The sequence below is a fragment of the Eretmochelys imbricata genome, unplaced genomic scaffold (genome assembly GCF_965152235.1).
Source record: "Eretmochelys imbricata isolate rEreImb1 unplaced genomic scaffold, rEreImb1.hap1 Scaffold_29, whole genome shotgun sequence".
In the NCBI taxonomy this organism is placed as follows: domain Eukaryota; kingdom Metazoa; phylum Chordata; order Testudines; family Cheloniidae; genus Eretmochelys; species Eretmochelys imbricata.
Window position 1 is genome coordinate 28,160 of NW_027554341.1, and position 24,849 is coordinate 53,008.

General features: G+C 55.0%; 1 protein-coding gene, 1 long non-coding RNA gene and 1 other non-coding gene across 20 annotated transcripts; 2 read left to right on the forward strand and 1 right to left on the reverse strand.

Annotated features, from left to right (window-relative positions):
- Positions 1-302: 302 nt before the first annotated feature.
- LOC144258647 (uncharacterized) lies at positions 303-19,142 on the reverse strand. 17 transcript variants are annotated; one of them, XR_013344702.1, is made up of 10 exons: positions 18,957-19,139; positions 18,090-18,256; positions 17,847-17,937; positions 16,254-17,015; positions 15,910-16,072; positions 15,534-15,669; positions 12,018-12,100; positions 9,219-9,558; positions 2,011-2,239; positions 303-647 (listed from the first exon to the last, which is right to left on the reverse strand). XR_013344702.1 is itself a non-coding variant. In XM_077806848.1 (9 exons), exons 2-6 carry the CDS (start codon positions 18,229-18,231, stop codon positions 16,020-16,022), a joined length of 435 nt encoding a protein of 144 aa, XP_077662974.1. In that variant the 5' UTR covers positions 18,232-18,256; positions 18,957-19,142; the 3' UTR covers positions 7,002-7,743; positions 12,018-12,100; positions 15,534-15,669; positions 15,910-16,019. The 17 variants fall into 17 exon arrangements, 4 of the variants coding, with proteins under 4 accessions (XP_077662974.1, XP_077662976.1, XP_077662975.1 ...); XR_013344703.1 differs by lacking the exon at positions 9,219-9,558; XR_013344695.1 differs by lacking the exons at positions 303-647; positions 2,011-2,239; positions 9,219-9,558 and adding an exon at positions 7,001-7,743 and having other exon boundaries at positions 16,254-16,342; positions 16,447-17,015.
- On the forward strand, positions 18,921-24,579 carry LOC144258648 (uncharacterized). 2 transcript variants are annotated; one of them, XR_013344707.1, is made up of 4 exons: positions 18,921-19,009; positions 23,654-23,797; positions 24,270-24,357; positions 24,539-24,579. It is a non-coding gene; the product is annotated as an uncharacterized LOC144258648 (long non-coding RNA). The 2 variants fall into 2 exon arrangements; XR_013344706.1 differs by lacking the exon at positions 18,921-19,009 and adding an exon at positions 19,360-19,494.
- On the forward strand, positions 20,521-20,593 carry TRNAF-GAA (transfer RNA phenylalanine (anticodon GAA)). The gene has a single exon. It is a non-coding gene; the product is annotated as a tRNA-Phe (tRNA).
- Positions 24,580-24,849: the final 270 nt, after the last annotated feature.

The window sequence follows — 24,849 nt, forward strand, 5'->3', positions numbered from 1 at the left end:
TTCTATGATTCTATGAAAAGAACTTCCTGAAGACGTAAAACCATCTATATGTGGAGCTTCAGCAGATTGCCCAGAACCAGGCTCCAAATTCTGGACTAGAACGGCATCTCCGTCTAGTGGCTCCAGGAGGCAGCCACCCCCACTCTGCCCTGGCAGAGCGTCCTTACCTCCCCCACCCTGGCTGTGTTCTTGTAGCCCAGGAGCCTGCTGTCCTGGTGCCAGTCCCAGACCCATAGGTCTTCGGCCTCATGGATGGTCAGGCCCAGGAAAGAGAGACACACACATTTGTCATTCTGGTTGCAGTGTTTGTGTCCTTCTAATCCCATTGGTGGCTGCACAGTGGGCAGAGTCCTCGCTGCGTGCCTGGCCCAACACAATTGCAGGGTGTGGTGTAGAACACCGAAAGAGATAGAGAGAGACTCATCCCCCAGGTGGGGTCAGTCTGAGAGGAATTGGCTGGGGTCCCAGTCTCACTCTTCTAGCTGGTGCCATTTCCCAGCTGAGTTCCTTACCCCTCTGGCGCAGCAGCAGCTGGTAGAGCCAGTAAACCCCCTCCCTGGCCTGCCGGCTGATGTCCTTCGATGGGTCACAGATGAACAGAGCCAGATTTGCCACATGTGACACATCCTGGGGAATTCGGCTGAGTTCTAATGGAAGGGAGAGGGAGAGGGAACTCCATCAGCATTTTTCTGTCAGCTCCCAGTCCCCGCCCTGGGCCAGGACTCTCCTTCCCCTTAGCCCTTCTGCAGGAGATGCTAGAGCATAGGAGCTAGAGTTAGACCCTTAATTTTCTCTCCCTGCAAGGGAGCCTGGAGCACAGGGATGTGGGCAGGGCCCTCCATGAGGATTTGCTTCCCTGGCTGCTCCAGGATGACAGGAAGGCATGAATCTGGAGCAGGGTCCCCTTAAAAGCCCAAAAAGAAAAGGAGTCCTTGTGGCACCTTAGAGACTAACCAATTTATTTGAGCATTAAAAGCCCACAGTCCTCACTTAATCAGGACAAGAACTTGACTCAAGCCAAGCTCATTTCATAGATTCATAGCTATTTAGGTCAGAAGGGACCATTATGATCATCTAGTCTGACCTCCTGCACAACGCAGGCCACAGAATTTCACTCCTGCAAAAAAAACCCTCACACCTATATCTGTGCTATTGAAGTCCTCAAATCGTAGTTTAAAGACTTCAAGGAGCAGAGAATCCTCCAGCAAGTGACCCGTGCCCCATGCTACAGAGGAAGGCGAAAAACCTCCAGGGCCTCTTCCAATCTGCCCTGGAGGAAAATTCCTTCCCGACCCCAAATATGGCGATCAGCTAAACCCTGAGCATATGGGCAAGATTCAGCAGCCAGATACTACAGAAAATTCTTTCCTGAGTAACTCGGATCTCACCCCATCTAATAGCCCATCACAGGCCATTGGGCCTATTTACCATGAATATTTAATTACCAAAACTATGTTATCCCATCATACCATCTCTTCCATAAACTTATCGAGTTTAATCTTAAAGCCAGACAGATCTTTTACCCCCACTGCCTCCCTTGGAAGGCTATTCCAGAACTTCACTCCTCTGATGGTTAAAAGCCTTCATCTAATTTCTAGTCTAAATTTCCTAGTGGCCAGTTTAACTTCCTTCCCCTTCCAGTTTAACTTCCTTCCAACCAGTTTAACCTTCCCACCCCGTGCGCACGCCTCTGAAGCTAGCATTATTGTGTGATCCTTGAGAACCCCGGAGCTGTGCTGCCCCTGAGTAGTGTGAGCGGGAATTGTGCTTTTTCACACTGCTTGTGGACACACGGGGGTCCAGCTAGCCGGCTTTCAGCTCCTCCACTATAAAAAGTGATCAAGTACCACAAAGTACCAGGGCCTTGAAGGGAAGGTCAGAGCGGAGAATTCAGGGCTTGCCAACAGGGGGACACTCAGCAAAATGAATTTTGATTAGTAGAAGGTGTGACTTGAAAGTGGATTAGTTAAATGGCATCGAACCCCTCACTAACCCCATCAAAGAACTGACCTTACATAGGCATCAGAGCTCAAAGCTATTTCTTTATGTTTTTTGGGAGAAAGCTACATATTCCACAGTCCACACCCCTCTTCAAATGAGAGTTTTGGGGCGGTTGCAGAAAGGTTCCCTGTGCCTCTCTGGTGACTTGGCTTCTGGATTCTCCTGGTCTTTACCTTCTCCTGCTCCTGCAGTGTTGATTTTCTCTCCTTCACCATCCTGCAACCTCCTCCTTCTCTTCCTGTTGAAATAGCAGCAGCAGTTGCTCTGGTATCTTAGACCTTGTCTACACTAGAACTGACTTTGGTATAACTTACGGCGCTCAGGGGGGTGAATAATCCACCCCCCTGAGCGACGTAAGTGATCCCGATCGAAGCGCTATTGAGGAGAGTGCTATGTCGGCAGGAGAGCTTCTCCCGCTGACAGAGCTACGCCTCTCATGGCGAGTGGGGCAATTAAGCTGATGGGAGGAGCTTAGAGTATCTTCTAGTGTCGATGTAGCATTAGTGATGAGTAGCTCAGTGTCTAGATAAACCCTTTACTATGACCAGAACTATGAACAGAAGCGAGGAAACAAAATTGCAACAACTCTGCAGGATGGTGTGGTCCCCACTTCACACTGTTTAGCTCTGTGCTCAGAGCACTCAGCTGGGACCTGGGAGACACAGATTCTGTTCTGTCCTGTCTGCCAGAGGGAAAGAGAGGATTTGAACAGGAGTCTCCCATGTCTCAGGAGGTGCTCTAACCACTGGGATATTCTGATCTGAGGCTCCCTCCGTTTCTCCTGTGGAAGCTGTTCTCCTGTGGATAAATAATGAAAGAGTGATTGGAGCAGGCAGACTAGACCCAGGGTCTCCTCCCAGGTGGATGCCCTGACCACTGGACTACAGAGTCCTTCATGTTCTCTGGCCCAATGATTATTTCAGCACTTATCCACAGTGGAACAGAGTGGTATTTGTCTCTTGAGTGCCTGCTAGTAGTTGGCTGTGGTACTGCAAACTTTCCCCCACTCCTGGTGCCCCCTGTATGTTGCTGACCTGACAAGGCATGTCTGCAGTGACTCACACCTCCAGCCAGGTCTCAAAGTCAAACATGAACCCCTTCCCGGGTAGCAAAGAGCTCAGCGAGCTGTCTGCCTGCCTGCCTGCCCTCACCAGGGTCTTCAGCCCCATCTCAGGGCCCTTTAAATACAGCCCTTTGCTCAGGTTTCTAGAGGAGTCTTGTCCCCTGCCCAGGGCTCAGGCCATTTCATCACTGGGGGAACCCAGGCCCACTCACAGCTCCAGATTCCAGCCCAGGGATCTTGTCAACAGCAAGCGCCTACTGCTTCCTTTAATTAATTCCTGCTACATTCCCTGGGCCTCTCCCCACCTCTACCTCGTAACGGTTTCAGCTCCTCTCACTCCCCAGTTTAGCTCGTGCAGCCTATCAAAGAGTGCAGCTTTTGGCCAGAGCTGAGCACTCTTCTTTGCTCCTCCACCCCCAGCAAGGAACTGAGCAGCTGAGGTCCTGCAGCTCCTTTTTATAGGAGGCTGCTGGGCTCTGACTGGCTGCTTCCATGAGGCTTCTCTAGGCAAGCCCAAAGGAGCCCCCTCTGCTGCTCCTTCCTGGGGCAGGGAGTAGGACTGCAGGGCCACCAGAAGGAGGCCACAAGGGGCCAGGTACACCCCATCACAAACAGGCCTCCAGATTTTGGATGCCAAAGTCCTGGGTTTGTTTGGGTGTCAAAGCCAAACTCCTGGGGTTTGATCTGATAGGCCCTAGAAACACGCCGGGGAGTGAGGGGAGACATTGGAGATCGGTGGAGGGAATGAGGGGAGAAGAGCAAGGATCACGATCACTCCACCCAGCAGAAATGGGGCTTAGGGTGAAGAGAACTGGGCTGTGTGAGAAGAGACAAAAGGCAGGAAAAAGAAAAGGAGTACTTGTGGCACCTTAGAGACTAACCAATTTATTTGAGCATGAGCTTTCGTGAGCTACAGCTCACTTCATAGGATGCATACCGTGGAAACTGCAGAAGACATTATCTACACACAGAGACCATGAAACAATACCCCCTCCCACCCCACTGTCCTGCTGGTAATAGCTTATCTACAGTGATCATCAAGTTGGGCCATTTCCAGCACAAATCCAGGTTTTCTCACCCTCCCCTCCCCACAAACTCACTCTCCTACTGGTAATAGCCCATCCAAAGTGACCACTCTCTTCACAATGTGTATGATAATCAAGGTGGGCCATTTCCTGCACAAATCCAGGTTCTCTCACCCCCTCACCCCCCTCCAAAAACTACACACACAAACTCAATCTCCTGCTGGTAATAGCTTATCAAAAGTGACCACTCTCCCTACAATGTGCATGATAATCAAGGTGGGCCATTTCCAGCATAAATCCAGGTTTTCTCACTCCCCCACCCCCATACAAACACAAACTCACTCTCCTGCTGGTAATAGCTCATCCAAAGTGATCACTCTCCCTACAATGTGCATGGTAATCAAGGTGGGTCATTTCCAGTACATATCCAGGCTTTCTCACCCCCCCACCCGGGGGGGGGAACACACACACACACATAAACTCACTCTCCTGCTGGCAATAGCTCATCCAAACTGACCACTCTCCAAGTTTAAATCCAAGTTTAACCAGAACGTCTGGGGGGGGGGGGGGTAGGAAAAAGCAAGGGGAAATAGGCTACCTTGCATAATGACTTAGCCACTCCCAGTCTCTATTTAAGCCTAAATTAATAGTATCCAATTTGCAAATGAATTCCAATTCAGCAGTTTCTCACTGGAGTCTGGATTCGAAGTTTTTTGTTGTAAGATAGTGACCTTCATGTCGGTGATTGCGTGACCAGAGAGATTGAAGTGTTCTCCGACTGGTTTATGAATGTTATAATTCTTGACATCTGATTTGTGTCCATTTATTCTTTTACGTAGAGACTGTCCAGTTTGACCAATGTAAATGGCAGAGGGGCATTGCTGGCACATGATGGCATATATCTCTTTGGTGGATGTGCAGGTGAACGAGCCTCTGATAGTGTGGCTGATGTTATTAGGCCCTGTGATGGTGTCCCCTGAATAGATATGTGGGCACAGTTGGCAACGGGCTTTTTTGCAAGGACAGGTTCCTGGGCTAGTGGTTCTGTTGTGTGGTATGTGGTTGTTGGTGAGTATTTGCTTCAGGTTGCGGGGCTGTCTGTAGGCAAGGACTGGCCTGTCTCCCAAGATTTGTGAGAGTGTTGGGTCATCCTTCAGGATAGGTTGTAGATCCTTAATAATGCATTGGAGGGGTTTTAGCTGGGGGCTGAAGGTGACGGCTAGTGGCGTTCTGTTATTTTCTTTGTTAGGCCTGTCCTGTAGTAGATGACTTCTGGGAACTCTTCTGGCTCTATCAATCTGTTTCTTATTATCATACACATTGTGAAGAGAGTGGTCACTTTGGATGGGCTATTACCAGCAGGAGAGTGAGTTTGTGCGGGGGGGGGGGGGGGGGCAGAGGGTGAGAAAACCTGGATTTGTGCTGGAAATGGCCCTACTTAATGATCACTTTAGATAAACTATTACCAGCAGGAGAGTGAGTTTGTGTGTGTATGGGGTGGGGGGGGGGGTGAGAAAACCTGGATTTGTGCTGGAAATGGCCCACCTTGATTATCATGCACATTGTAGGGAGAGTGGTCACTTTTGATAAGCTATTACCAGCCGGAGAGTGAGTTTGTGTGTGTAGTTTTTGGAGGGGGGTGAGGGAGTGAGAGAACCTGGATTTGTGCTGGAAATGACCCACCTTGATTATCATACACATTGTGAAGACATTGGTCACTTTGGATGGGCTATTACCAGCAGGAGAGTGAGTTGGGGGGGGGGGGGCGGAGGGTGAGAAAACCTGGATATGTGCTGGAAATGGCCCAACTTGATGATCACTTTAGATAAGCTATTACCAGCAGGACAGTGGGGTGGGAGAGGGTATTGTTTCATAGTCTCTGTGTGTATATAATGTCTTCTGCAGTTACCACGGTTTGCATCTGATGAAGTGAGCTGTAGCTCACGAAAGCTCATGCTCAAATAAATTGGTTAGTCTCTAAGGTGCCACAAGTACTCCTTTTCTTTTTGCAAAGACCGATTAACACGGCTGTTACTCTGAAACCTGTCAAAAGGCAGGAAAACTACTGAGCATGTTATGAGAACCTGTCTAGACCAGAAAGTTGATTCACCTCACCCCACTGAGCCTTCTATAGATATGGTCTTGTATTTTAATGCTGGGCTGGGGGTCTGCTCTTCCCCAGGGTCCCCCTTCATGTAAGGGGCACTCTTTGCTGTTTGATTCCTGAGCCTTTCGGGTGGAATGAGATCACATTTTCAATTCTCTGCATCCACTAGGGCTAGAAACTTAACTTTATTTTTCTTAAATGAAAGCCAAAGTTCTCATCTAGCCATTGGACGCCAGGAGCTGGGCTCTTGGAAACCCCAAATACCAGGAGACCCATGATAAAATCACGTGGTGGCAATACGGAGGCTGAGACTTTCAGAGCAGTCATGGGGATTTAGATCCATAATTCCCTGAATTGAAGAAGTGCCTAGATGAGCAGTCCTCCAATGGATTTTTGCTCTGACTGCCCATGCAGTCATAGCAATTTCACAGTGGCCACAGCTTGAGCAGTTATAATATTGCACTAACAGCATTGCGGTCGACAATGATGACGGCAGAGGCAGCACAGACCAGATGTCACTCATTGCATGACATTGGTACCCTGCTAGCAAGAAAAGCTACCTGGAGAGGAAATACGCAGGAGGAGCAAGCCTCCAATGCAGTTAATGGGCTGTCCAGGCCAGCTGTAGTCCCTGGGAGAGGAGCTAGGGTTGCAGATACCTTGTAGAGCTCCACTTGTTCTTCAGGCAAGCCCAGTTGGCTCCATATTGCCCATGAGCTCATCCTACAGACCAATCCAATGGAGACAGCAAGAAAGGAGTAAAATGGGATCAAGGGCTACAGAATGGGGCAGCAGCAACAGGGACCAGAGCTACAGAATTCTGCAGTTTACAATATTTTATTTGGTTGCTTAAGTCTATAAAGAGAAAAATTGTAAATGACCATCTAACAGTCCCCCCCTCCCCCAATAAAATCAATTAATGCATCTAACAGTGTTCAGTGAAGGTCCCATAATCCTGAGGAAATGCCAAATCCTGGGGCAGGTTGCTGGGCCTCTCCTCTGCCCCTGCCCTTCCAGCAGTAGAACTGCTGCATGTTTTCAAGTGTCACAGGAGCCTCTTACCCTGTGAGCAGCTTCTTTTGAGACGGATGAAAGGCATTAAACCAGCCAGGGATTTTAATGCCACTAGGCCGTTATCATCCAGTCCCGTGATTCCCAAACACATTTTTGCTTTAGTTGAACTTATGGCCACAGCAAACTCAACGCGGCTGGTGCTGTGACAGTTAAATTGTCCTGCAAGGGCTCGGGGGGGGGGGGGTGTCAATGAGCAGAGGTGCGTTGGGGCTCCTGCTCTGATCAGGGGGCAGGCTCCAGTCTAGAGTTTCTGTTGAAGTATTTTTTAGAACAGCTTGCGAAGGGATGCCCAGAGCTTCAGCTGGGTGCGCTTTGGTTGTCGACTGTAAGAGCATTTCTTGAGATTTGATCCTGGGAACCACACGGATACATTTCAGGTCTTACGCTCAGCATCCCCCTGCTAACCTTTGTCGTTTCAATCTCATTTTCCTACTTGTAAATCCTTTTCTTGTCAATGAGGCCCCTAGGGTTGGCTGCAGGATAAAGTGGCACATGTGTAATTTAAATCAGTGTTTAAACGTGCATTCTCTTCCTCCCAACATACTAGTTTGCACCAGAGCCAACCTCACCTCCAGGCTGCTCCCCCACCCCAACCAAACTCTCTGCTACCTCCCCTGGGGCAGATGCTTCTGCCTCCCTACCTCTCCTATATGTCCCCTCCTGTCAGCTTCTCAGTGGGGATGGCGCAAGTCTCACACGCACCCCCAGTCCCCACTACTAACCAAAGGAACCCCTGGCCCACACTTGCTACAACCTCTGCACCCCTTTACCCCCCTCCCTACAGACCCAGCTCCTTCCAGGTCCCTCCTCCCCCAATGGCTTCAGTGCCCTCCCCGCCACACTGCCCCCACCTGCCTTGCTCCAATCCCTACAGCCCCAGCCCCTTCTGGCTCCAATCACCTCAGCACAAACCTGCTCCCTGTGGTCTCCCCACAAGCTCCCCAGCAATGGCTGTGGAAGGTGGGGGGTCCCTCTTGCCAACCGCACACCCACAGCATATCCCTAAGCAACAACCCCCTCAGACTCTCCAATGCCCCCACCCCCCCCAAACCTCCCTTGCAATGGCCATGGTGCTGTCCGGGCTCCCCTCCTCCATTATAGCCTTCAGTGTCCTCATTCCCAGCCCCTCCTCAAGGACCGTGGTGCTGCTGTCCAGCCCCCTGTCAGTCACTATAGCCCTGGGGCACCTCACAGGAGCCACTGGATACCAGACCTTGACCACCCAGAACCTAGAAACTGGCTGTGGCACTCTGGGCCCCGCTAGCTATCGAGTCCTCCCCCAAAGCCCACCAGACAATTCTGTGACCCCCCCCACACCACAGCCTCCTCACTGCCAGTCTCCCCTCCCCCAGTTCCTCCCTCATCACACACCCCTGGGGTGTCCCTTCAGCCCCACTCCCCAGAATTACACATGGAGCACACCCCTTCCCCCGCCCCCAAAGGCCAGGCCCGGCCTTCTGTCCACAGCCACCCCCCACTCCGCTCCGGCTCCCCCGTGTCGGAACAGGACCGTCGCCCCAGGTCCAGGGGGGAGGGCAGCCGGGAGAGGGCTGCCACAGCCCCTTCCGGTGCCTCAGACCCCGTCTCCCGTCCCTTTGATTTCTTCATGAGAACATGTTATTAACGTTTCTTGGGAGTGTTTTCTGAGTCCAAAGATGTGACTTTCTTTGTCTTGCAGGAGGATTGTTTTAAAAGCTGATCGTCTTTCTACTGTGAGTCTTTTCATCAGTGTGAGGGATGAATGCTTTCCAGATGGAGAGTCTGCTGGGGAGATGGTTGGTTGGGTTTTGGGGGGGGGGGTTGGTAATATTTGAGGTCACACATATATCGATAACTACATGAGTTACAGACTTCTCCCCCCCCCCCCAGCCAACGTTCCATGGATCTTGCCTGAGCCCCCCCGCCCCCCATCCCAGGGCAGAAGCCTGAATCCTGAGCCCCACCGCACCTGGGAAGGTTGGAACTCCCACCGGTTGCCTGCTCCTACAGGGCTGATGACTCCGGAAGTGGGTAGGGACCAACCCCTGCAGGCAGCCCCTGGGGAAGAGCCATTGCTTTGCTGCCCCAGACTCCCCCTCAGTTCCAGCCCAGGAGGGCAGGCTCCAGGCACCAGCGTTCCAAGCAGGTGCTGTGGCAGCACTGGCAAAGGGGGCATTCCGTGTGCCATCAGGGTGGCCCTCGTCTTTCCGCGGCAGCGGTAATTCGGCCGCACCTTTACTCTGCAGGCTGGTCACAATGGTAGTGGTGGGGTCACATAGGCAGTTGCCCTCAGTGACCATCAGAGGTCGCTGCAGCAATGAGAGGGGGATACATGCCAGGCATTGCCGCACCTGGCCACCAGGAGTCACTGCTCCAACAAGAAGGCACCTACAGGGCACTCCCGTGACTGGCCAGCAGGGGTCACTATCACAGTGCTGGGGGGGGAGATACACATAGAGCACTATCCTACCTGGCCAGCAGGGGTCAGTGCCCCAACAGGAGCGATATTCACCATGCAATGCCTCACCTGGGCACCAGGGGGTCCTGCACCCTGACACCGACCCACACATATCCCTGGGGAGCAGGCGTGTGCCTGTGTGTTACTCTGCACTTTAAGGAATGAGGCAAAGGCTAATTTTATTTAAATTTCTGATGGTGAAAGCTCTGAGTTACAACCCTCACCTTGCTGAGCACCTGCCCATAGCCAGAGCAGTGTCCCCGATGACAGCAGAGACCCCATAACACAGAGACCCAAAGGGGAAGCAGCTTTTAGGTGAAGCAGTGCAGAATCTGGGGAGGGGTTCTGGGGAAGCAGAGAAAGATCAACTAACTGCAGAGGGGAAAATCATAATCTATCAGGGAGAAAGAACTGACTCCGCGAGGACATCACACCAACTCCAGCCAGGCTGGGATACCAGCAATTTGGGGCTGCAGCAGCTCCAGCAAGAGGCTGGGCGGAGCAGGTAACCTCAATCTCTCTGCCGAGCAGGCTGCTTTGGGTGCAAGGAGGGACAAGGAGCCCCTACAGCCAGGGTCTTGCTGACCAAGGAGGGGGAGATCTGGGGCAGCCCTTGGAGGAGCTGGCTCAGCAGCCGTGAGCCCGCTGGCTTGTCCAGGCCTGAGCTCTCCAGCAGCACCCTGTGCACAAGTGTACGCACGGGATGGAGGCACCAGTGTAACACTACAGGGCCTGACTCTGCTGATTGCTGCCTGCAAGAGACTGGGCAGAGTCCAGGGCAGATGGGGGCAGGAGATGACAGGGCCAGCACCCATGAGCTGAACCCATCACACCTCTGGCCCGTGACATCACCACCCGCCCCTGCAGCTCTCCACCTGTCCCGCTGTCCATCCAACCCTAAAGCCCCCCATCCGCCCCCACTGTATGCAACATATAGCGCTTCACCCATCTGCCTCACACACTCATCTATCTCCTCGTGCATCCTACCGGCCCTCTGGGTGTCCGTGCAGTGCCAAGCACAAGGAGGTGTGGACAGGGCCCGATTAACCTTCTGTGAGCCTGGCACCAAACATATATGTGGGTCCCCATGGGGTAATGGGGTATGGCACAAGGGGGGGTTGATCACCAGAGCCAGGGGCCAGCAAGGGGTAAGGCACAGGGAGGTGCGGGGAGGGAGACACAGCTCCGGTCTGCACAGCCCCACACAGGGGCTCTGTTTGCAAACCCGCAGCCACCAGACACATACTGGCCCACCCAGCCCTGTGCTGCCAGCGTGCTCTGCCATACCACCCCCCTGCCCATTGCTCCCCACCCTATTATGCCCAGCAACTCCCATGCCCGGTGCCCCCTCACCCAGAGGTCTGGCTCACAAATCCCTGTGCCCAACACTCCCCATTGCCCAGTGCCCCTCTCACAGCCCCCCCACAACTGCCCAGCACCCCATATTCCTGAGGAAATTCAGCACCAAAAAATTAAAAATTCTGTGCACTATTTTAAAATTCTGCGAATGTTATTTGTCAATAAATGAATGTGGAAGCTCCGGCCTGGCAGTGTGGAAGCAGAGGCCACTGGCTGCGTGGAGGTGGGAGATCACCCTGCAGCCTTCCCCCTCCCCTCCCGGGATAGGGACTCGGCCGTGAGGCTGCACCCGACCCTGACACAGTGTAAGGGATAAACCTGCCGCAGAAACACTCTTGGCCACTGCCCCTGCGCCAGGTGCGGGCAGACAGGCTCAGCCTGGCAGGATCCAAGTGTGAAGGGGCTCAGTGTGAGGGGATCCGGGTGGGGTAAGAGGGTTCTGTGTGGAGCAGTCGGGGTGAGGTGGCTCACTGCAGGATCTGGATGCACAGGGGCTTGTTGGGGGCCTCCAGGTGCAAGCGCAGTGGGACTCTGCAGAGGGCTCCAAGTGAAGGTGGTTGGGGCTCAGCAGGAGGTGTGTAGGTTTGGGGAGCTCAGCGCAGGACAGGTCCGGGTGCAGGGGAGGTAGGGCTCGTTGGAGTGCGGGTCCAAGTGCAGCAGGCTGGGGCTCTGTGGGGTGTGTGTCCGGGGGGCTTATCGGGGTGGTCCAGGTGCAGGGGAGGTGGGGGCTTGTCAGGGTGAGGGTTCGATGGGCCTGCTTAATGGGGAGCCTCAGCTGATGCCACGGGGATGCTGCATGCCGGGCTCCCGCTTCCCCCTTCCTCCGCTTCCTCCATCCCCTTCTCTTCCCCATCACCCCATCCCTCCTCATCCCACCCCCTTCCTTCCCTACGGCTTATTTCCCCCCGCTCTCCCCACCCCGCCCTGCCCTGCCCCAGCACACGCACTCACTGCTGTACAGAGAACATGATGGCTCCTCCCAGCACGCAGACGGGGAGCCCGACAGGCACTAGGACCCAGAAGGCAGCGTCCACCTGCAAAGTCAGCAGAACAGAGAGCTGGGGGTGTGTCATGGTTCCTCCCCCCCTCTGAACTCTAGGGTACAGATGTGGGGACCTGCATGAAAACCTCCTAAGCTTACTTTCACCAGCTTAGGTTAAAATTTCCCCTAGGTACAAATTAATTTTATCCTTTGAGCCTGGATCTCCACTGCCACCACCAAACTCTAACTGGGTTTACTGGGAAATGTAGTTTGGACACGTCTTTCCCCCCGAAATCCTCCCAACCCTTGCACCCCACTTCCTGGGGAAGGTTTGGTAAAAATCCTCACCAATTTGCATACGTGACCACAGAACCAAACCCTTGGATCTGAGAATAATGAAAAAGCATTCAGTTTTCTTGCAAGAAGACTTTTAACAGAAGGAAAAAGAAAAGAATCACCTCTGTAATACCAGGATGGTGAATACCTTACAGGGTAATTAGATTCAAAACATAGAGAATCCCTCTAGGCAAAACCTTAAGTTACAAAAAAGAGACACAGTCAGGAATAGTCATTCTATTCAGCACAGTTCTTTTCTCAGCCATTTAAAGAAATCATAATCTAACACATACCTAGCTAGATTCCTTACTAAAAGTTCTAAGACTCCATTCCTGTTCTATCCCCAGCAAAAGCATCACACAGACAGACACAGACCCTTTGTTTCTCTCCCTCCTCCCAGCTTTTGAAAGTATCTTGTCTCCTCATTGGTCATTTTGGTCAGATGCCAGCAAGGTTACCTTTAGCTTCTTAACCCTTTACAGGTGAGAGGATTTTTCCTCTGGCCAGGAGGGATTTTAAAGGGGTTTATCCTTCCCTTTATTTTTATGACAGGGTGGCACTCTTTCCAGCAGAGCTCCTACAGCCAATCAATCAGCACTGAACAAATATCACAACACTAATACCTTCCAGGCCAGTTTTTAGCAGAGATCCTCTAAGCCTCACTGCAGGGAGCTTCCCCCCACCAGCCCTGAGAAGAATATCGCTGCCAGCCTCCAGCTCAGAGCTGAGCCTTCACTTCCTCCCATGCAGCTCTCAGAGAAAAAGCTCCTTCGGTTCCTCGAAGGGGAAAATCCACAAACAAACCTTCCTTTTGCTCTCACACCTGTAGGGGCCCAGGCCAGCCAAGTATCCATCCCAGCCCATGGAGGGGTAGGAGTTCCTGTTTGTCAACAGGGAGCAGCACTGACCTTGCGCTGCACTGGGGGGGCTGGGGGAGCTGCCCCATTTTCCACACGTACGTCCTGTTTCTGGGAAGGAAGAACTATGGCCCTAGTGTTAATTCCCTGCTGCACAGTGCTCTGCACAACGCCAGAGCCTCACCGGGCCGGAGCCTCCTTTGTCAGCCACCTGCTAGAGGAGCAGGCTCGTTTCCACAAGACTTGGGGAGTTCGGAGAGACGGGGCAGAGGACGAAGTCTAGAGACACCAGTGGGAGCCCCATGCCCTGAGCTAAGAGAGCTAGTGCTCAATAAAAGAACCTTCTCCGTAGAGCTTCCACCACCCGCGGCAGAGAGAGCCAGCAGTGGCAGGGGGGTAGGGGGGAAGGGGGAGGAGAGGAGCCCTGGGCCTGGCCAGCTGAGAGGAGCGAGCAGTGGACAGGGGGAGGGGAGATGAGCCAGCGGGCGGGGGACTTGAGGGCAATTGGCAAGTGGATGGGGCTGGGCCACGGCCCCTTCGAAGCATGGGCAGTGCCAGGTTAACTATACCACCAGTGGCTCCGTGGAGCCGGGGCCATGCTCAGAAGGGGCCCTGGCCTGCTCCACATGCACTGCACCCCAAGACCCCACTGGTCCCCACCCCTGCCCACCATTTATTCCTCTCAGCCTCCTCCGTGGCCGGCCAAGGGCTCCTCTCCACCCCGTGGCCCCCCTGCCAGCTTCTTTCTGTCCCCTGGCAGGACCCCAGTGCACCTTCAGCTGCAAGCCTGTCGGGCCCCACCTGTCTCCCCGGAGCTGAGCTGCCTGGGACTGATGCAGAAGCCTGGCCAGTCTTGGCTGGTTGGGGGAGGGCAGTGCGGGGGGAGGGGCTTGGCTGGGCCCCTCCAGGCAAATGGGTCCTGATGGAACCCAGCGGGGCAGGCCCTGGACTGGCTGATTGCACCACTTCCGATGGGCCAGAGCGATTCCCCGCTCCAGGTCCAGCTCTGGCGGTTCAGCCCGGATGACACAGTCACCTTCCAGCATTGCCAGTGATTGGTGCCAGGAGGCAGGGCTTGCGGGAGTGAGTCACTAGAGGGCCTGGAGCTGGGGGATGCTGGGTTGTGAGGGGGCAGGGAACATGTGTGTGTTGCGGCACTAGGAAGTGTTGGGGGTGTGTGTTGGGGGTGCTGGACAGTTGTGGTGTTGTGCTGGGCGCTGTGCATATTTGGCAGGGTCTGGGGGGGCACGCTGGGCATAGTGGGTCTGGGGGGGCTTTGGCCATAGGGAATTGGAGGGGGGATGTTCAAGTGTTGGGCAGCGGGGCTGTGTGGCACAGCATGGGCCCACCCCCGAGGGGAAGGGGCACGCTGGCAGCACAGGGCTGGGTGGGCCATTGTGCATCTGGCAACTGCTGGTTCGTAAATAGTGCCCTCGTTCTGGGTGGAGCAGGGCTGACCCTGCCACGCCATATTGCCCCTGACTGACCCGTCGCTCTGAGGACTGACCCCCCCCGCGCCATGCTCCATTGCCCCCATGGGGCGCCCACAAATATGTTGGTACCGGGCCCACCAAAGGTTAATCAGAAACGCAGTACTGGGCGTGGACCCTGAACAAGGCTTTTGGGTGATGTAGTAATGGAACTAGAGAGTGATTAGGGGGGTTCTTGGCATCTCTAATCCCAGCCCCACTTCTCCTGTGCCCAAAGTCGCCCAAAGAGAGCGAGCCACCCCTCTCCGTCTCAGACTCCAGAGCCCAAAAGGCATGACTGGCCACTCACGCTGTGACCCAGTTACACCAATGAAGTCTCCCCAAACTCTCTAAGAAAATAGGGAGTGGGAGGAGCAACCCCCGTAGCCTGGCAGGCAGTACGCATCCTTCCCAGTAGGGCAGAGACCATGCCCATAGGCAGATAGACCCAGCCTAGCCCAGAGGAGACTGGGAGAGGGGGAGAAGAGGAAGAGGATGCAAGCAACTGAACATGATAGGTGTTCATGAAAGGAGAGAGAGTTTGAGTGTGAATTGGCTAACACAGTGGAGAAGACAGAGAGAGAGAGAGAGAAACCTAGGAGGAAGGAAAGAAACTCAGAACAGGAAGTCACCCTCAGGGATCCAACCTTCTCCTGGGGAGCACACCCTACTCCTGGCCAGAGAGATGATCAGCCACCGCAAATGGCAACATCATCTCCCTTGAAGACACAGCTAGTCAGGAAACCCACACCCAGCTAACGGGAAGTCCCTGCTTGGAGCCAGGGGGGCTGTGACCAGAGCCCTCCCCAAACCAGACACTTACCTCACTGACAGCGACAGCTGCTTCGCTCCCAGCTGGACAGGTCTTGCCTGGCATCAACAGGATTCACGCTGTCACTGCTCTCGCTCACTTTCCTTCTCACCTCGGGGCTGGACTCCGTCCTCATGACTTCTTTCCCCTTGGTATTAAACACAACACAAGAGGGAAAGAAAAAGCAATGGTGGCGAGGCTCTACTTCTCGCTCCTCCCGCACCCCAGGGCTCTGGCTTCAACCCTCCTCCCATTATGCCATCACAGATACAATTAGAAATCCCCCCTCTGCACCTGCACCCAAAGGAGTCACTCTGCACAGGAGACAATTGTCTCTTCCCCTGCCCTTAATACCATGCGCAGCTCACGGCCCCGGAAGAAAACTAACCTGGGAAGAGCTGAGGAAGACAGTGCCGTCACCGCTGACTCACACCCAGTGCTGGGAAAGGCAGAAAGCTCAGGACTGTTCATCTCTGCTTACCGGGATGTCTAGCCTGCTCAGCTCCACTTCTTCCAGCTTCTCCTCTGCCTGGGGCTCCTGGGCGACTCATCTGCAAGCGCAGGAAATAACCGATGAGCGAGGCAGCCCTGCCCACAGCTCTACTGGTGCGCGAGAGCTCGGCCTCCCTCCGTCTCCCATATGCTCTAGAGCAGCCCCACGCGATGAAAAGAGACAGAGCCAACGGGCTGCGTGACCAGTCACCCCACCTCCCCCATTGTCGCTTCCAGGACCTGCTATGATTCTCTTCCCTCCCGCCAGATGGTGCAGGCTCTCGAGACCAAGCTTGTGGGGATCAATGTGCACTTCTCCTGCCCATGGCCTGCAGTAGGAGGCACGACAAAGACAGAGAGAAGGTGCGTTGTCCAACACAGAAGACAAGACAGAGAGAGAGGGGGAATAGGAGAAATTAAAGTAAATCAGCACCTGGAGTCACCCTCCTGGATCCAACCTCCTGCTGGGCTTGGACACACCACTCCCACCAAGAGAGATGAGCAGTTCCCAAACCAAGCACTCCTCTCACAGACAGAGACAGCTGCTCCACTCCCAGCTGAACAGGTCTTGCCTGGCATTAACAGTGCTTGTGCTCTCACTCGCTTTCCATCTCTCCACCAGGACAGACTCTGTTCCCGCCCCCCTCACCCTTCAACATACACACACACACACTTACAAACTTCTTTTCCCTTGGTGCCAAACACAACGCAAGAAGGAAAAACAAAAGTTATCGTTACACTCTGCCATGATGGTGAGGCTCTGCTTCTTGCATCTCCCACACCCTAGGGCTCTACCCTGAACCCCCTTCCCATGATGTTCTGGGAGCTACAATTAGAAGCACCCCAGTGCACCTGCACTCAAAATCGTCACTCTGCACAGGAGACTCTTGTCCCTTCCACTGGTCTTAACCCCGCAGAGCCCTGGGCCCAGCTAGGATGCACCTCATTATTCTTGAGTACTGGGGCGCTCGTCCTCTCCTTCCTATCCCTCTTGGACTCCATCTGTGAGAGAGGACAGGGTAGTGTTACAGACACAGACACCCTCCCCCAGCTCTCTTTGCGCCCTGGGCTCACATAATGGGAGTGGCTAAGTCATTATGCAAGGTAACCTTTTTCCCCTTGTTACCCTCCCCCCCCCCCCCATTCCTCAGACGTTCTTGTTAAACCCTGGATTTGTGCTGGAAATGGCCCACCTTGATTATCATACACATTGTAAGGAGAGTGATCACTTTAGATAAGCTATTACCAGCAGGAGAGTGGGGTGGGGGGGAGAGAAAACCTTTTGAAGTGATAAACACCCATTTTTTTATGGTCTGTGTGTATAAAAACATCCTCACTGCATTTTCCACTTTTATGCATCCGATGAAGTGAGCTGTAGCTCACGAAAGCTTATGCTCAAATAAATTGGTTAGTCTCTAAGGTGGCACAAGTACTCCTTTTTCTTTTGTGAATACAGACTAACAGGGCTGCTACTCTGACACTTGATACAGTTACACAATTGTTAGATGAGCTTTTAAATGCAAAGATCTATTTGAAGCCCCACATTGGAAACTAGGGAAAACTGGTATAATTACTGTTTGAAATGGATAAAGATCAGAGAGATTTGGTTATTGCTTGAAAACAAGTTCAATATAAAATGTATTTTATAAACAATTGGTTAACAATTTGGAGCTTTCCTGAAAGTTTTATTACTGGAGGCAGGCATGCCCAGTGCAAGGATGTTTTGCGCCCTAAGTGAAACTTCCACCTTGTGCCCGTCCCCCCCCAAGCCCTGTGGCAGCTCCCCTCCGCCCTGAGGCGCCCCCCACGCTGCAGCTCCCCGTCCCAGCTCACCTCTGCTCCGCCTCCTCCGCGATCATGCCCCCGCTGCCACTTCTCCCGCCTCCCAGGTCTGAGGCGCCAATCAGCTGTTTGGCGGGCAAGCCTGGGAGGAAGAGAAGCCAAGCAGGGCGTTGCTCAGGAGAGGAGGTGGAGCAGAGATGAGCTGGGGAGGGGAGCGGTTCCCCTGTGCGCTGCCCCCTCCCCCCAGGTACTTGCTGCAGGTGGCCCTCCCCGCGCCCCCCGGCCCCAGCTCACCTCCGCTCCACCGCTCCCCAGAGCGCACTTTTGGCCGCCCCCAACCACTTGGCGCCCTAGGCGGCTGCCTACTTTGCCTAGTGGTTGCACCGGCCTGGAGGAAGGAAGCGTGAACCACCAAACCCAGTGTCTTCATGTTCATGGCAAGGGTCAGTGTCCATATTATTCTAAATAAGGAGGATTTTGATCACATATTTGTAGATTTATAATGAAACAAGCTATTTCCTGTCCTTACAGAGCAGCTGCGAGCTCTGGAGAAGAAAAGCAAACCGGGCAACGCGGCGAAGCAGCTTCCTACGCGTAAAGCCCCCATCCCCCCCGCCCGTGAGGGGCTCTCGGCTGGTTCCCCCGTTGGCGCTGCGGGGTGACGGACTCCCCGGCCTGGGACCCCGCGAAGGAGAAGCTTTGTGGAGGGGCTCAGCCAGCCCTACCGAGGCTGCCAACGCGGGACCCCGACTCCCCGCACCCTCTGAAGGCGGCATGTCCTGGGCCCGCAGCGTCACGCCAGACACGCGGTTCTGCTGCAGACTCGGGGGTCGGGGACTCCGCGGTGCTCGGGGCAGACCCGGGTCCATGACACGCTGGGGCCGGGGGGCGGGTGCGAACCCTGGGGCACTCGGGCACTGGGTGTCCCAGGCCGGCCCCGCGTGTCCCAGGCCGGCCCCGCCCCAGCCCCGGGACCGGGCAGGGAGGCAGCACATCCAGAGGCGCCGCGAGTCACCCCCTGGCGGGGCCGGGCTGCAGCGGCAGGGTCTGGGTGCAGCGCCCGGATATGACTGCCTTGGCTGGGGCTTGGGGGACTCCGGGCTCCTCCCGCCTCGTTCCCCCGGCCCGCAGCGCCCCTAGAGCCCCACCAGGAGCACTGACCGGCAGTGAGGGGCGGACCCGGGCGCGCAAGGGACCGGCGGCAGGGAGCGGAAGTACGTTGCCCCGGTGCCCGCTCCTTTCGAGTCCCACGGGGAACTTCCGGTTCGGCAGCGACCTCTCCCGGGAATCGCGCTAACCGACCCCCAGCGGGTGAAGCGCACCCCGCCATTTCCCTGGCCGGGGAGCGAGTGGAGCAGGGACCGGGCAGGGCCGGGGAGTGCGTGGGCAGGAGGGGCAGGGCTGGGGGTCCCCGCTGCACTGCACCGGCTGGAGCCCGCCCCCCGCAGCGCGCTGGAGCTGGGGCGGGGCGAGGAGACAACATCTCCCCGCGGGGGGCCTCCCCAGCTTCACGGCAGCTTCTGCTTCCGGCGTCGCCCTGCCGGCCCCTCGCTCGAAAGATGGGAAGGCGGGGCAGGGCCTGGCAGCGACTGGCGGGAGATGGAGGCAGGGGAGAAACCACATCTCCCATGATCCCTTGGGGCCTGCAGCTGGTGGGGGAGACCCTACATCTCCCATGATGCACTGGGGCCTGCAGCAGGTGGGGGAGACCCTACATCTCCCATGATGCACTGGCTCACTCCCCTCTCCCCGCCCACCTCAGGGGCAGCCTCACCCAGTTACTGAGCTTGTGGCCCCGGGGTTTCCCCTCCCCTCCTCTGCCCTGCGCTTCCCCCAGTCTCCATAGGGTTTGCAGGTGGGGTGCCTTTGGGGGTTGGGGTTAGGGGAAGATGGGAGGGGCTGGGGGCAACTCAGGATATGAAGGTGGCCACTCACGTGTTCCCAGAATGCCAGGGAGACAGGGCGGGGGAGGTAATGACTGTTATAGGAGCAACTTCTCTTGGGGAGAGAGACAAGCTTTTGAGCCAGGCAGGGCTCTTCTTCAGGGCTGGGAGAGGGTCTCAGAGCTGCCAAGCCAGAGGGGGTACTTGGGACCTTATCAAACTGGCTCAGTGAAGACGGGGTGTTGACAGACAATACAGACGCTCTCCAGAGAATGGAGCAGCTTCCGCCCATGCAGCCAGGCAATGAGCATTTCCCACAGCCTGGAGCCAAGGGGGAGGCGGCAGCTGCTGTTCTAGCTCCTCAGGGACAGCCCTGTCACCCAACAGACACTTTTCGCTCAGCCACAGCTACGGGTGTTGGGTTCCTCTGGTGGGAGTGTGGAGCAGCCGTTTGTTTTCCTGTTCGCACTCCTCTGCGGTATGAAAATCGGGGAGGGGAGGCAGAAGCCCCACTTCCCTCCCTAAATGATGTCCAGTAGGGGAAGCCAGGACAACAGGGTGGGGTGGCAAGTGGTGGCCAGACTCTTGCCCCAGGGTCGAGTGTAGCTCAGGGTCCAGCTCAACTTCCTCCCTGTACCACTGGCCCCTCGTCCCCTTCCACCACTAGGTCAACCCGGGAACTAAGGCAGGAACAGAGTGAGGAAGCAAGTCAAGCTGAGCAAAGCAGGCAAAAGCGAGTCTTGCCATCATGGGCCTCTCACAAAGATGTCCTTTTTGTGTGCCACAGCTGACAAAAACATCCCGGACAGAGAAGCAGCAGGCCAAAAGAGAGCCATGGAGCTCCCGAAGTAGCTCAGTTGGGAGAGCGTTAGACTGAAGATCTAAAAGTCCCTGGTTCAATCCCAGGCTTTGGCAGGCCCTTTCCTCCTCCTTTGTGCAGGGGTGGCTTGTTTTCTGGGAGGGCATTGGCACCTTTACCTGAGGCGGGTCCCTGATTTTGAGCTCCCCAGCAGGACAACAGAGCATGGGCTTCTGCCCCTGCCCCTGTCTTCAGCTCCCAGTTGGCCCACCTGACCTTTAACAGTAAGAGAAGGGAGCTGTCTTTCCCTGGCAACTTATTGGTGGACCCAATATGGCAGGAAGACAGTGAAGTAGGGCAGCCGTCAGGAAGGGTGTGGGGCAGTGACAGGCAGGGATTGGGGTCGAAAGCTCCTCTGCACAGGTCGGGATGGGAAGGCGGGGTTAGAATTTCCCTCCAAAGCTATTTTAGGGTCTGATCCTACAAGCCTCCCACGTACCCAGTGCAGGATGGCTCCAGACTCCTCACCCAGTCCAGTGTTGGTGTATACAGCAGAGAATTGGAAGCAGCAAATTGGGGGGGGGGGGTCGTATAAAGAGATTAGAAATACAACAATTTACTTCTGAAAGAGAAGAAAAGACGACATTACCAAGCTGCATAACGGGGCGACCTGACCCTCAGAGACTGCGAAGGGAAATCTCAGGGGCTCTGCTCACCTGGCCCCAGGCCTGTGTCCTCAGGACAGGTCTGTGGGAGAAGGGAAATCGCCAGAGAGAGGAGTGGGGCCCAGTGTGGATTTTTGGGCTGTGGCAGGGAATTTAGGTCCTGAGACTGGAGCCATAAAGAGGGAGTGAGTGAAGGCTCCCCTCTGCTTTCAGGCTGAAGGAATCCTGGGTTGGTCAGTCTGTCCGGGGGGGTCACATTGCTCACAGGCAAAGAGAGGAGGAGAACTGCCCCCAGAATGACACATGCAGATCCTGGAGAAAAAGAAAGAGAAAAGAGACCAGCAGCAGGTGAAGGTGGCTGAGTGGGGGATTCCCTTGTGTGTGTGACGGAGCACTTGGGGAGCTGTGTCCATTCAAACACACTGAGCTTTAATATGGAGGAAGGCTGGACTTCTGTGACTTGGTAAAGGATTTAGGTGTCATAATGGACATACAACTCAGCATGAAATCCCCGTGCGATGCTGTGGCCATCCTTGGATGCACAGACAAGGAGAATAGTGACTAGAAATAGGGCACCAGAGATATCTCTGTATACCACCATGGTCAGACTGACACCGGAATCTTGCATACAGTCGTGTTGGCCGCATTTTAAAAGAAGAATGAAAAATTGGACAGGGGACAGAGAACCCCCCCCCCCCAAAAAAAAAAAAAAAAGGAGCTGAAAAGTTGACTTTCAGTGCGATACAAGAGCTGAATCTGTTCAGTTTCTCACAAAGACCAAGAGGTCACTTGATGACAGTGCGTAAATCCCCTCACAAAGAGAAACCTGGGTACGAAAGGGCTCTTTAACCGAGCAGCGAAAGGCAGAACAAGAACCAATGGCTGGAAGTTCATGCCAGAGAAACTGACATTAGAAATTTGAGACACATTTGAGATCGGGTGATTAAACATTGGAACAAGGTACCCAGGGCAATGATGGATTCTCCACTCCACGTGGAGGTGGCAGGAGGGGGCAGGAGATGCTGAAGCAAGTGCTCTCAGGTGATATAGAAAACAATTTCTCTCCGGTGCTTGGCCGGTGGGCCTTGCTCACATGCTCAGGGTCTCACTGATATCCATTTTGGGGGGTTAGGAAGGAATTTCCCCCAGGTCAGATTGGCAGGGATATTGGAGTTTTTGCCGTCCCCTGTGGCATGGGGCACAAGTGACTTGCCTGGATCAGCTGGGTGTCATGTGTCTGGGGGTCACACTGGATTATTTTGTTGTCTTGACTGGCCTGAAAATCTAGACCTGGATGTTCTGGCTCTAATGTTGCAATGTCTGACCTATGGTCACTCCAGCTCCCAAGTGCCTCTTCCGAGTCGAATCCCCAGCCAGTCTTCAGAGGACGGCAGCTGCTGCGCAAGGCAATCGGAGCTGGTGGGAGTGACTCTGGGGCAGTCACTAGCCAGAGAAAACAGACCCTCTCCCAACACCCCGACTGCTGCCCCTCAGGTCTCTGGCCGTACAGGAGATGGGCCAGGCCCCCGTGGGAGGAATGAGGGGGATAGAAACCCCCAGGATGCAGAGTTGTGTGTTTCAGCCATGTTGGTGCATGGGTCTCACTCAGACCCATGCACTGTACCCACACGCAGAGCCAGTTCGGACTGTTGAACCCCAGACCCATGAGGGACGTGTTCAGCTCAGCATCAGTTGGGCTTTAACCCGTGAGAAATAACCCTGGAGTTATAGTGGGGTCTCAGGGCCAGAGGACCCCAGACCCCTGAGCTGTCAGCGGAGAGCCAGGTGACCCGTCAGCACGAGGCCTTGTGCGTCAGCAGGAGGCCTTGTGCGTGGGGGGCAGACACATGGCTCAGGGAAAGGGGAAGATCACACACACAGCCGGAGCCCTCACCCGGTCCTGCACCCCTGCCCCAGCCCGGTGCCCGATCCTGCACCCTGAACCCCTCATTTCTGGCTTCACCCCAGAGCCTGCACCCCCCATTAGAGCCCTCACCCCTCCTGCATCCCACCCCCCTGCCCCAGCCCAGTGATAGTGAGTGTGGGTGGGGGAGAGCAAGCCACTAAGGGAGGGAGAATGGAGTGAACTGGGGGCGGGGCCTCTGAGAAGGGGCGGGGCAGGACCTGAGGAGAAGGGGCGGGGCTAAGGGGTTCGGTATTGTGCAGAAAGTTAGTAACCTGACATCAGGCCTGGCATAGGTGCTGCCTTTTGGTTTTGCCAGTAGGTCCCCCATCCCAGCTCTGCCCTCTCCCCCAAGGCCCCAGCCCCACCTCCACCCCACCCTGCTCTGCCCCCTTCCCTGAGGGCATCCCACTCAATCCTTCCTGCCCCCTCCTGCCTTAAGGGCAGGGTGTGTGTGTGTTTGGAGGGGCTCAGCTCCCCCCAACTGGCAATTTTCAGCATATTCATGCACTTTTCATATTCAACCATTTGGGAGCCCTGTGGATGCGATGGGGTGTCTGGAATGGGGCGTGTGTGATCCCATGGTGCCCCTTCACCTCTGCCTGCAGAGCTGAGGACAGATGGGTCTGAGGAGCAGAGCAGGAGCTCTGGGAAGGAGAAGAGCAATATGAAGATGGTGTCTAAGACGAGGCCAGGTGACTTCTGTGGAGGGAGACATGCTGGACAATGCCAAGGATTGGGGAGACAACCAGGTGTGAGCCCAGGGCGCAGAGAGCTGGGGAGGATGTCTGTGTCTGAAACACTTCCCTGTCCTCTCTCACAGATGGAGTCCAAGAGGGATAGGAAGGAGAGAATGAGCGCCCCAGTACTCAAGAATAATAAGGTGCATCCTAGCTGGGCCTAGGGCTCTGCGGGGTTAAGACCAGTGGAAGGACAAGAGTCTCCTGTGCAGAGTGACGATTTTGGGTGCAGGTGCACTGGGATGCTTCTAATTGTAGCTCCGAGAACATCATGGGAAGGGGGTTCAGAGTAGATCCCTGGGGTGTGGGAGATGCGAAAAAAAGAGCCCCGCCATCACGGTAGAGTGTGACGGTAACTTTTGTTTTTCCTTCTTGCATTGTGTTTGGCACCAAGGGAAAAGAAGTGTGTGTGTGTGTATGTCTTGATGCCAGGCAAGACCTGTCCAGCTCACCCTCTCTCTCTTTTTACTGCCTCCTACCACAGGCCCTGGGCCGGAGAAGTGCACATTGATCCCCACAGGCTTGTTCTCGAGGCCTGCACCATCTGGCGGGAGGGAAAAGAATCATACCAGGTCCTGGAGGTGACAGTGGGGGAGGTGGGGTGACTGGCCACGCAGCCTGTTGGCTCTGTCTCTTTTCATCGCGTGGGGCTGCTCTAGAGCATATGGGAGACGGAGGGAGGCTGAGCTCTCGTGCACCAGTAGAGCTGTGGGCAGGGCTGCCTCGCTCATCGGTTATTTCCTGCGCTTGCAGATGAATCGCCCAGGAGCCCCAGGCAGAGGAGAAGCTGGAAGAAGTGGAGCTGAGCAGGATGGACATCCTGGTAAGCAGAGATGAACAGTCCTGAGCTTTCTGCCTTTCCCAGCACTGGGTGTGAGTCAGCGGTGACGGCACACTCTTCCTCAGCTCTTCCCAGGTTAGTTTTCTTCCGGGGCTGTGAGCTGTGCATGGTATTAAGGGCAGGGGAAGAGACAATCGTCTCCTGTGCAGAGTGACTCCTTTGGGTGCAGGTGCACAGACTAGCTGTGTCTTCAAGGGAGATGATGTTGCCATTTGCGGGGGCT